This window comes from Dermacentor andersoni, chromosome 9 (genome assembly GCF_023375885.2).
Source record: "Dermacentor andersoni chromosome 9, qqDerAnde1_hic_scaffold, whole genome shotgun sequence".
In the NCBI taxonomy this organism is placed as follows: domain Eukaryota; kingdom Metazoa; phylum Arthropoda; class Arachnida; order Ixodida; family Ixodidae; genus Dermacentor; species Dermacentor andersoni.
This window is the reverse complement of record NC_092822.1, coordinates 59,363,834-59,376,259: the sequence shown is the minus strand read 5'-3', so window position 1 is coordinate 59,376,259 and position 12,426 is coordinate 59,363,834. Positions and strand designations below refer to the sequence as shown.

General features: G+C 47.1%; 1 protein-coding gene across 1 annotated transcript in view; it reads left to right on the top strand.

Moving 5' to 3' along the window:
- LOC126528072 (complement receptor type 2-like) overlaps positions 1–12,426 on the top strand; it is a 138,132-nt gene that overhangs the window by 95,653 nt on the left and 30,053 nt on the right. The window contains exons 2-6 of the mRNA XM_050175935.3: positions 2,999–3,190; positions 5,951–6,139; positions 10,560–10,649; positions 11,382–11,510; positions 11,936–12,103. Of these exons, the coding sequence (XP_050031892.1) occupies positions 2,999–3,190; positions 5,951–6,139; positions 10,560–10,649; positions 11,382–11,510; positions 11,936–12,103 (768 nt within the window). The remainder of the gene's footprint in view (positions 1–2,998; positions 3,191–5,950; positions 6,140–10,559; positions 10,650–11,381; positions 11,511–11,935; positions 12,104–12,426) is intronic.

Sequence of the window (12,426 nt, the reverse complement as noted above, 5' to 3'; positions counted from 1 at the left end):
TGCTTTGGAACAATCAACCGGAGTATCTACAGAACTGCAGTAGGATTGGCCCGAATGTCAGGTCGGGCCACGGCGTGGGTCGGTCGCTCGCCGCTTTCGTAATTTTTGACGAACACAGTACACGCGCCCGCGTGCAAGTTTAGTCGGTGAAAACTAAAGCGAGGTCATAACTGCTGCCCACTGGTCGCGCTGGTAATCCGTGATTTGTATACTCTGGTCATTTCATGCGTATCATATAGATCTCCAGTCATTCAATAAGGATGCCGCACATTAATTAGGCGGCTTACGAATTTCTTTCGCAATTTGTGCAGGGTAATTTGTTATATTTTCATCATTTTTCCACCCTTCAAATAATCTGTTGGGCTGCGCAGTATTGCACCTTGTTAATTCAACATCTGGTAATATCCTGTTGACGCGTTTTGTAACTGGCATCACCACTGTTACCATCATCTTTCACTTGCTTCTGACTTACGAGCTCCTCAGTTGACGGGATTACATCCATAAGACAATACAAATAAGCCTTCATCGTTTTCTTTTTAGTCAATCGGATTCGACGCTACATTTACATTTCAATTTGTGTGAAAATGAAAAAGTATTCGGTATTCAAATCGGTTCGTCAATTTTTGTGTTCGAACACCCCAAGCTCTAGCCAATTTTACGTACTTGGATTTGCATAACGTGAGGCGAAATCACAGTGACGCGAGTGCGCTTCGCGTTCCGACGACCTCTCGGAAAAGTGGCTCCATGGAATTGGGAATCGAACCCGGGGACTTGAGCGCCACTCTTGTATTACAGCAGAAGAGAGAGAGAGAGAGAAACAACTTTACTGGTCCATTATGAAATGAAACGCGTTAAGCGTCTGATGGGGTGGCTCCCTCTTCGCGGGCTCCATATGCTTCCAGGGCCGCCTGGCCCCTGTGGATCAGTCGGAGCTGGTCTTCCAGGGCGGGGCTGGACAGCATGATCTCCCATCGCTCGTAAAGGGTGGGGATAGCAGGGGGGTTAGTTATGGGTATAGGTGGGGGGTGGTGTATGGAAAAATTGCACTCTCCTATGACGTGCCGAAGGGTGCCTAATGCATTGCAGTGAGGACATGTGTTCTTATATCTCTCTGGGTATATCTTGTTCTGGAGGCAGGGGTGGGGAAAGGATCCTGCCTGGGTTTGCCTGTATATTGTTTGTTCGGCTCTGGTCAAGGAGTGGTGGGGGTGCGGGAATGTCTTCCTGCCGTCCCTGTAATATTTGACTATATCTCTATAATTTGTGATGGGTTGCCATCCCCTTGCCTCCTCCTCGTTGGCCCGGGAGTTTAGCGCTCGGGCCTGTTGATGAGCATATTCATTGCCCTCAACTGAGGAGTGAGCCGGGACCCAAACTAATTCGATCGCTTGTTTAGGAGGCGTAGCTTTACCAAGAATTTTTAGTGCCGCAAGGGACACCCAGCCAGATCAGTAGTTCTTGTATGCAGCTTGTGAGTCCGTGACGATCTTGGTGACGTTTGGTTGCAGGAGTGTGAGAGCTATCGCTGCTTCTTCTGCTTCCTCCGAAGACTGAGTGTAGATTGATGCGCAGGTGACCAGCTTTTCTAGCCCGGTGACCACGACTGTTGCCCTCGTGGAGCGTTTCGATAGAGAGGCGTCTGTATATAAAACAGTGTCGTCTTCCTCCAGGGTCCTGGAGATGGCTCTTGCCCGGGCGTCGCGTCGTCCGACATGCCTTGTGGGGTTCATGTTGCGTGGTAGTGGTTTGCATTCCAACTTCTCACTCAACTTTTCGGGTAATTGGTCGTGGCGGGTGTAGTGCGATTCTTGCCATCCTAGCTTGCGGAGGACGCTTCTGCCCGCCTTGATCTGGATAAGGCGTACCCTTTGATTGGATAGGTGGGCTTCTACGAGCTCGGCTACTGTGTTGTGGACTCTCATTTGAAGTAATTTTGTCGTGGATGAATTTATGGGAATACCCAGGGCCTGCTTCGTGGCAGCAGAACGTCAGACCAGTGGAGGAGTTTTCATGCACGAAAGACACGTTGCAAACTTTTTTTACTGTCACTGCGTGCAGCTCGCACGTCCTCGTCTCACACAGCGAAGTCACGCGCATATAGTAACACGACCTGTGCAAGTCATTGAAGGTTGAGTCGAACGCGTTTTAGCAATTTGCCCGACTGTACACACACACGCGGCCGTGGTTAAACGCAGCTCGACGTCGCTGCCTAACCGTTGCAATGCAGAACGACCTCGCGCAAAATTACGAGGCGTGGCTTGCACCCATATCAGGCGCCGTGTCAATGTTACGCGGTCGCGCAAGAGCGAGAACCTCGCCCACCCCGCACCCCCAATTTACCTCCAAGTTTGTGCGTCAGTGTACAGCAGGGCGAGATCGTGATGCCGCATGATTCTTACGACCACTTCGGTCCCTACTTGTGCGCCTCAAACGCTTATCCACTGGGACCGTGAGACACGGTCGTCACGTTACTACTTACATTAGAGGTATAACAACACGGGCGTGCCTGATCACGCTCTTTCCGAGCCAACCTCTTTGTATGTTGATTTTCACCTCGTCGCAATCACCATCGCTTAACACCGGCTGGTGCGGCGGTGCTACATTTGGTGTAAGACTGTGGGGTCCACGTACACCTTACGAGAGGCGATGCAATCTATTCGAATTTAATATAGCGTAACGGCTCAATCTAATGGCTCCTAATATGTTCTCAGATGTGGCACGCAAGCAAGTGACTGTGTCAATTAAATAAGCGTGATTAAGGAAGCAAAGAGACAAGAAAAAACGAGGTAACAACTTTCTTCCGCTTTCACCGCGGCATGGAGGTCAAGCTGTCTACCACAAACCGACAGGTCATTGCAGAGGCGGTCGAAGGCTCCAGGAGGTGCATGGCCAGGACGTCCATCGCGCAGTGTATTTGTAGTGCCGTCTGCTCGTCTGTTCCACACTCTTGTCGCTCATGCGCAGTTGATTTTATGTGTTTGTTTGTTTGTTTTCGCAGGAACGCAGCAGCAGCAGCAGCATTGCGGTTTCCCGGGCAGGCCGGCGTACGGCCGCATCAGCCTGATCCGGGACTCGTACGAAAAGGGCCAGACCGTCTCCTACACGTGCGACTCCAGCTTCAACCTGCTCGGCCAGAGCACACGCCAGTGCCTCGACAACGGAACCTGGTCTGGAGCGCTGCCAGTGTGCGGTACGCATACACATACACATGCGCATTACGTATGCACAAAGCTGCAGCCGTATATACTTGATCAGTCAATCACATCCGGAAACACTTTCAGTTCTCCGCGACGTAAAGTCCAGCGCGGGGCCTCGCTACAATGGCGGTCATCTTATTAATGCGCGTCCGAGAAGTATATGCGACATGAAAATAACGCTGAAGGGATGCATGCCAATTTTTTTTTTTTTCGCGAGCGCTTTCCTTAGATGATGCAATTAGAGCGCACTGGTACTCTGAAAGCCATCGATCGATCAAGACACCTGCCCTGCAGAGAATTGAAAGCCTTGATGAACCCTGTTGGTTGATGCTTGGTCCATGGCGCTTCGTCACATATGATGGGTAAACACCCTATCGGCAGTCAACCAAGGAGTGCTGTCGAGGTTTTAGGCCAAAACAAGAAAGAAAAATGTGCAAGACAGTGTGGTTTTGTGTAACACGTTTGGGTCACGCATAAATGAAATAAGAGCGTAACGCTTGACCTACTAGCCGATGCTTTCACGTTAATAGTAACGCTCAGGCTTGGCAGCAACGTTCCAACTTGCAGGCAAGTCTTCGCAAGAGCCAGAACGGAGCGCCCTAGAATATGGACTTATCACCAGATGAGCATAAAACTCCAGAGACGTGTATGGTAGCCGCAAGGACGGTAGCGACAAAATGTGGTAATCTACTTAACCGCAATGCGGCAGAAACGTCGTTGTTTCACGCATGTTGTCGTCGAAAGAAAGGAAAAGCTAATTAATGGTTACGTTACTTCTGGCACTCTAACGCCGGCACCTAAGTTGCTCATACAGCAATGCGATTACGCATTCTGGTTGAGCTCAACGTCGCAAGATGACGCCAACAGCACTGCTGTTGAGGTCTATGTCTCCGGTAGTGTGTAAATAGTAATACAGTCGAATTCTAATTTATTTATTTATTTATTTATTTATTTATTTATTTATTTATTTATTTATTTATTTATTTATTTATTTATTTATTACACAGCTGCATCGCCCGTGCTGTCATTACAAGGGGGGGGGGGGGGGCACATTGCAAAGGAAGAAACAAGTGATAACATACATGAAGCGCGATAAAACGCATCATTGTTTTCAATTTTAATAATGTCAGGGAAAAGAGCATTCAATTCTTTTATAGACCGAACAAACATAGAATACCGACAGATGTCACCCCTGAAGAGAACTTGCGCACTTTCAGTGCATGGTCGCGTCTCATCGACGTATAAGCAGGTGACTTAATTTATCTTTCTCTCTCAATGCCTGTTTTAGAATAGTAAAGCAGCGTGAAAAAAATAGAACCTGAGATTTTTTTACGTCGGCATTTTAATGCTTGCCACAATAATTTAATTTTACTTTCTGTCATACTTAATTTTCTACTATACGTATTCGGTACAAACCTAGCTGCCCTATTCTGCACTCTTTCAAACTGTTCCGCGAGATAAGCCGTGTACGGATCCCAACAGATACAACCGTAATCAAGTAAACTATGGACATGAGTGAAATGCAATTGCTCTTTTAATTTGTGCGGTAACTGACTGAATTTACGGCGCAGGAATCCCAATGAACCTATCGCCTAGCTTATTCTTGATGTGCGTAATGTGCCTGTTCCATCTAAAGTCAGACGTCATTAAAATTCCTAAATATTTGTATTCGTCAACCTTTTTTAGTGCCATATTACTCAAGGTATAAATACGTGACTGAATTGCACACTTCCTTGAAAAAGCGACGTAAACACATTGTTGAACGTTCATTATTTCCCACGTATTGTACCATGTTCATATTATGTCTAAATGAATCTGTAACGATGCAATGTCATTGCATTATCTCTGACTCTATAAACGACTCAATTAGTCGCAAACATTCTAAATGAAGACATGATGTCAGTTGCAATATTATTAATGAAGAGAAAAATAAAAGGGGACTCAAAACTGATCCTATGAGGAACACCTGAGGTTACTGGAACATATACAGAAGAAAAACAATTGAGCATCCTAGACTGCTGTCTTGAGCGCAGATATTCGGCAATCCAAGCTATGACACTGTTGTCCACTTTGTAGGCCCTAAGTTTTGAGATTAGAAGACCATGTACAACCACATCGAAGGCTTTCTTTTTAAACCTAAAAATATGCAGTCTATTAATTTGTTTTTTTTTTTTCTATTACTAAGGTCAGATCATGAAAGAATTAAACTAACTGTGTAGAAAATGGAAAACCTTGTCGAAAACCATGCTGACTAGAGCTTAGAATATCGTATTTAACTAAATGTGAAATGATCGAACTATATAATTACGCGTTCCATTACCTTGCATGCGATTCTTGTTAAAGACACCGGTCTGTAATTCTCAACGGACTATATACCGGACAAATAACAAACTTCGATAGAAGTAATTAATCTCTATATCGAACAAGCGAAACTTTCTGACTGACATTCATGTGAAATTACTTCGTCGAAGATCTTTTTCGAATATGTTTTACTTTTAAATAGAAATACCCCCCACTCCCCATAACGAACTAGACCGTAGATATCTAACGTAACGTCGAAATACCTAAATGCCGTCAAGGTGCTTTCTTCGCACTGCGAAAGTGCCTTCGCTTGAAGAAAACAACTGCGTCTATTTCGAAACAGTCGCACTTACTAACGCCAGCGATCCTCAAGAGCAGAGGTGCAGGCGGATCGATGTACAGTTCCTCCACCGTGCCTAAAACGGTGCTCATTCTGGTGCTTCACCGTGCAGACACAAGCCTGACGGTGCAGCGCATCCCGGAGGCGTCTGGCTACCTCTACGCCTATCCCCCGGGGAACGCGCTGGACGGCTCCAAGAGCAGCTGCTTCTACACCACCTACCAACCGCCGCGGTGGTGGCGCGTAGACCTGGGCGCCGCCTACCACGTGCTGTCCGTGGCACTCACGGTGCCGCACGTCAGTGAGTACACCGCGCGCGCACCAGCACGCTTTTTGACTCTTCCGCTGCCTGTCCTTCACCCAGGCTATGTCATCCAGTGTTTCTGCATACATATTGCCCTGCAAGTGCTCTGTGCTGTGCGGTGACATTATGCGGTGACAGTGACCGACTGTGATTGTATGTCAGTGCTCCTTTCTTTCTTTATCTCTACCTCGTTATCACTTTACCTCCCCCTCCCTTCTTCCCCCAGCGTAGGGTAGCAAACCGGATCTTCCCCTCTGGTTAACCTCCCTGCCTTTCCCCTTTCCTCTGTCTTTCTCTCTCTTGCCCTACGGCAGGTACTCACTAGAAGCGTGACGTCACGAATATGCGGCGGTACTGCGGTCGCCTTTCGCTGCGCGCAAGAACGACGAGATCAACGTTACTGACCGCACCATTTTTTTTAATGACGAGCTTACTGACTAGAGGAAAGGTTTCATGAGTCCTTTACGGCATATTACCGCATGGGAAAGCGCGGAAAATGAACTGAAGCTCTTCTAGCCCAACTTCGCCAGGTTTATCACGACCGACCATGGTTGGGCCAAGGTTGCTGTTTGAACGCTGTCAAATTGAACCGTATTATCGAACTCCGCCATGCTGGCATTTCTTTTTTCAATCAGAAAGGCTGTGGCCGCCTTGTGAGCTAATCAGAGTTGACAAGATGGCGAATCTGGCAACATTGTGGAATTCGACAGCGTCTAGAAATGGCACAGCGTCTAGAATTAGCTTGAGGACTGACGTCGGCCTTACTTTAACCGAAGGTCAGACTCTATGCGATGGCTAGCCAGGGTGCCTGCGCCGTGTCAACTACTGCTGCCAACTTAGCCATCGTTGCGCCTTGCACGACCGTATACATGAATCTTGGGTGGCTCTGATCTTTTCTGTATAGTTTATCCGAAATGAAAAGAGGGGTTTCGGATAAACTTACACATCTCGTTATTTAGGCATTTGGTTCTAATGTGGGCAAACACACCATCTCATACATTTAGCTTTCCCTCGCATATGTATCGCGGATAACGTATTGCAGTGGCATAACCAGATTTTTTTTTTTTTTTGGAAAGGGGAGAAGGGAAGGTTGGGGAATTCCATACTGACATAGAAATTTCGGGGAAGAGTGGGGGAGGAGGCACGTGCCCTTGGCTATGCCACTGACTTATTGTACATTTGTAGAGCTTTATAATAAAACGTTATAATATACCTTAAAAACGCAGCGGAGTAGCGAGTAAACGCAGGAATGAATCTCTCATTGAACAAAAGGCGACCGTAACTTGGAACTGCTGTTCGAGCTTTGCACATATCTATCTGTTGCAGTCCAAGTTTAGCCAGTAATACGCATTCCATATTTCTTGAACCGCCGCCGTTCCCAGCTGGTGCGGGATGACGAATTGAAGTTCCTAACGACCATTTAAAATAATTATGCGGAATTACGTGTACACCTGGGCTGTGGAGGTTGTAACGCACGGTTTGAACTGAATTATTTCAGAATACATATTTCTCTCGCGCGAAATGCTTTTACCTATTATTGTGTACCGTGATGATCGCATTACGTCGGTCTTATATCGCAGCGGTGTTCGCGCTCACTCTGCATGCTTCGTCCTTGATCGCACCGCTTTCTTGTCGCCTTATCATTGTGATAAATCACGCGTTGACCTGAACGTGCGCTCGCAATATAAATAAATGGTCAACAGGGGAACGCTGTTAGTTGGGTATTCACTTGACACATTCGAATCTACGCGTTACGAGGTATCGTTGATCAAAAACGAGCTCTCTGTTTCCTCTCACATATAATGCTTACGATTGTGTTCATCGTCATTAATTCGTCACTAATTAAAGGAACCACGCAAGCGCCCGGCGAAATAGCCTCGCCGGTCACATGTCGCGCGGCACCGCGGCGACATATGCGCCAGAACAAAAGCAGAGGAGAGAGTGGTGCCGTTCATTCTACTAATTACGCACCTTCTTGCATGTTTCATTCTTTCCGTGTCGATACCGCCCGGGATCGGAGAAGAACGCAAGAATCTTTTAGAGCGATCGCTCTGCCTAGCCGCCATACGTCATACACACCGATCACTCCGATTCTTTCCATAACTGTGATAGGCTTCCATGTTTCATACGAAATGCGAATTGAAACGTCGTTGTTTGCTGGGGTTCCACAAGCAGCCACGTGGAAGGTTAAGATAAAATAAAACGCTTGTGCCGGGGTTGCAAGCAAAAAACGAAGACAAAAACGGACGGTGCCCTTCCCTCATTTTGCTTTCCCATGACATCTCACCGCGTCGCCGCGCAATACGTGATCGCCGACGCAGTTGTTGCCTATAAGTTGTTTATCTAGGCGTTACTTGACGAGACTGCCTGTTACGAGCGCTCGTGTTCGCTGTCATATAGAGACGACGATAGTATATACGTACAACGAAAGCTAACGCTGCTGATTCACGTATATACGTGTGCTGCGACAGCCAGATCTCGTGGACCATCCTTGCACGCTGTCATGCTTATAGTGCTCGTGATTTATCGGTACTCAAAAGACGGGAAACGCTTGAGCGAGCAAATTCTTACGGACAATGGTGACAGCGCACGTGCGCGCTCGAGGGCTCAGCATCGAGGCCAAAGAACGTGAAAGGCGAAATTTGCTCACCGTGAAAAACAGCGCTTCCTTCCGGTGCTTGCTTTCTGCCGCTGGGACCACCACCGGCAGCAGAGCGTATTACGGACAAGACATATGTTACCGCGAGCGCGCAGAAATTTCGCAGAACTTTTAGGGCGACACATTTCGGGCCACAGCACACTAGGTGTCGACTGCTGGGGTGTTGCGCTGCTAAGCACGAGGTCGCGGGATCAAATCCCGGCCGCGGAGGCCGCATTTCGGTGGGGTACAAAATGCAAAAAACGCCCACTTCCCGTATATTGGCAGCAAGTTAAAGATCCCCTGGTGGTCAAAATTAATCCGTAGTACCCCCCACCCCCCCACCCGCTCCACTACGGCGTGAATCCTAATCAAATCGTGGTTTTGGCGCGTAAAACCCCATAATTCAATTCGGTGTCGACTGCTTCGCGGGTGGGGCTGTATTTATCGCTACCCTGGCGTCTAAACGCCTAAATGCTGAGCGGCTTATCTCCATAATCCATCGCGACAAATTCTATCACGACAATGTCGTTCACGGACTTTGGCGTAAAGTGCAGCAAACCTGACGATATCATCAGTTGACAATGTAGGGTCCTTATTAACGCAACAGCATTATATGTCCCATGAGGCAGAAAAGCCGGCGCTGTCCACAACGAGTGGTAACAAAAGCCATCATCATCAGTGACCTCATCAGCGTCTTGTATGACGTCAGTAGTAATAAAGAGTTAATATAGAACACGTTAGTGTAAGATGACTTAAGGTGAAGTGACGTGAATGAAGGCGAATTCAAGTGGATTAAAGTAGGTTAAGGTGGAATAAAGTGGATTGAGGTGAATTAAAGTGGCTTAAGGTGGATTAAAGTTGATTAAGGTGCATTAAGATTGATACAAATTAGAGCAAGGTGGATTAAGGTAGACTTGTGAAGGACACGTGACAATGTATGACGTCACGTATCATGGACGTAACCAACTAATTAGAGAAATCATAATGCTTTCGCAATCAAATCACGTAAAGATGCTAAAGTGACTGTCAATTTTTCGTGAAGATTCTTTTTCCAGAGATTCTTTTTGCTGAGTATCATACGTCCCGCTGTGTGGCGCTGGTCCCGGCGATAGCGTCTATAGTCGGATACAACTCAATTCTGCAGTGACGCCCCGCCCACGCCCTCATAGCCGCCAGCTACGGTTCCTCCGTCCTCTCAGTCCACTCTTTAGAACTAATCATCATCATCGATCATCATGGAGTAGAACTTCAAGCAGAGGCACGTTTGAGAGTATGGGGGACAGCCCCTTTCTCAAACTGTCGGCCAGTAAACGTTACGGAGGCTATTTACACTGGAGCAGCGTAGCTGTTCTTTATTCACAACGTATGTTTTTAAGTCGATCAGACACCCGGGTCTACCCAGGCGTGTTCTTCAGCTGAAAATTTACAATTCGGAGCAGCCGTAACATTTTGTGAACTCCGAGATGTACGCGTCTTTGCACTTCGCCACATATGTTGCGAAAGGGTAGATCGTCCCACGAAATAAGATAAATCCTTAACCACATTTGGTTGTCGTTAAATTTGTTCAGAATGTTAAGTTTGAACGGTTTGTGTTCGCTTTCATGAAACGGTCTCATATATTTTGTGCAGGCTGGCGTGGCGCGCGCCGGCAGAAAAACCAGACGGCGCATACAAATCTCGGAGGCCATGTCGTATATTTTGTGCATGTTTGACATGAGTGTGTGCTTTGTGTGTATATAATGCTTGCAGTTACGGTACTCTTTGCGCTTCACGCAGGTTCCCGGCAGGATCTCGAGGTGCGTGTCGTGAGCTACGAGGGCAACAAGGCTGTGTTCAACAGATGCGCCGCATTCAGCGGAAAGTTCTGTAAGTGTTCGGTGTCCGGGCCAGTTACTGCATTAAAGGGACACTAAAAAGGACTGTTCTGTAGAACTCTACCGGTGAATTACTCTTATATCCTGAACAAGCGGCCACTCTTGCACTAAACGAAGGCTTATAGTAAGCTGGAGAAAGCCCAGAAGCAACACAGACAGGCGGCAACAATGCCCTAAAGTTCCTTCACGTGACGTCGTGACTTTGGACAGCGCCTGCCCGTGTCTGCACGGTTTGTCCTTTACCTGCCAAGGAGTACTGTATTTCATTATAAAGGAACGACAGACTCAACCTATCAAGTTTTTTTTATATATATAAACTTTCGCAGCACCAAAACGACCCAAGTGCAAGAATATACTTTAAAATTCGTGACGTCGCACTGATATGACTGCGCTGAGGTTTCGCGTAAAATTCAAGCAAGAAAATTTCGGCTTTCATTTTCTTCATTAAAGCCACCCTTTCTCATCGAATTTTATGAAAATGACGTCTTGAAAGAATACCTAATCAACCACCCTTGTCTGTTAGTCTCGGTCTTTAGCGTCCCTTTAACATGGTGCGAGTAAAAAGTACATGCGTCCATCTCAAAAGATCACAGGCAGTATATATATATATATATATATATATATATATATATATATATATATATATATCACAACAATTCATGTTGAATGAGAACGGCGACGATTGGCTGAGCGCCTTAACGGAGTCGCCTATTGTTCACCACAGCGACCCAGACGGTGGTCCTGATGTGCGACGAAGGCAAAGGCATCATCGGCCAGTACGTCGACGTCGCCGACAAGCGCAAGGACCCCGACCACTTCAGCCTGTGCGAAGTCGAGATTTACGTGCTCAGAGGTGAGCGATCTTAAATTTGGAACGTCTCGATAATTCTTAGCAAAGACGACTTCTTGGCGTTACGAGTAGAATGTGTGCGCACACCTTCCCAAGATTTGCGCGCGTTATAACCCGAAATAGGGCTATAGGCATAGACTCAAGATTTTAACTCAACTAAACGAAAACGTTTAATATAGATCTAAGATCCATCAATAGATTCGTCGGATTTCTGCACTTACGTGCGCGAGCTAAATATCAACCAACCTGGTCATTTCTGTGCATAAACTCGGCTTAAAAAAGTACCGTGCTATTGGAATTAACAGATGCCTGTCAGCGACGCCATGCGTGAGTGAACGTGTCACAGTTCACTCACCTAAATCATTGCATGGCTCGGTTACGTGAAAAGGAACCGGACATGTGTGCGTAAACCTTCGAATTCTGTGCAGAAAAGTACCAGTGCGGGGACCCGGACAAGCCACCGAAGTCGTACACGGTGCCGCTGTCCCCGCAGCAGATGGAGTACCGTTGCGTGTCCGGATACAAGCTGTCCGGCCCGAGCGTCCGTACCTGCCTCGAGTCTGGACAGTGGTCAGCGGCGGCCCCTAGGTGCCTGGGTAAGAACGAGCTCCCGGGATACCTTCTCTGCGCGTGGAAACAGTTCCCAAGTTTGGCTCACAAGTCTGGCCCACCACGCCTTAGCTCACTGAGTACGAGTTCACTGCGAAAGGTACAAAGCGAATCAGTACAGTCGAACCCGCGGTTACAATGATTTTGCGTAGACGACGGTTCGATATACTATAAGGTAATTCGACACACACAAACTCGCCTATGCGTTCGCTGTACACGGATTTGTTATACTCTGTGGAAAAAGAAAGAAAAAGAAGAAAGCAAGGACTCCCTTTATGGAAAACGAAACTATGCGTAGTAGACAGCAATT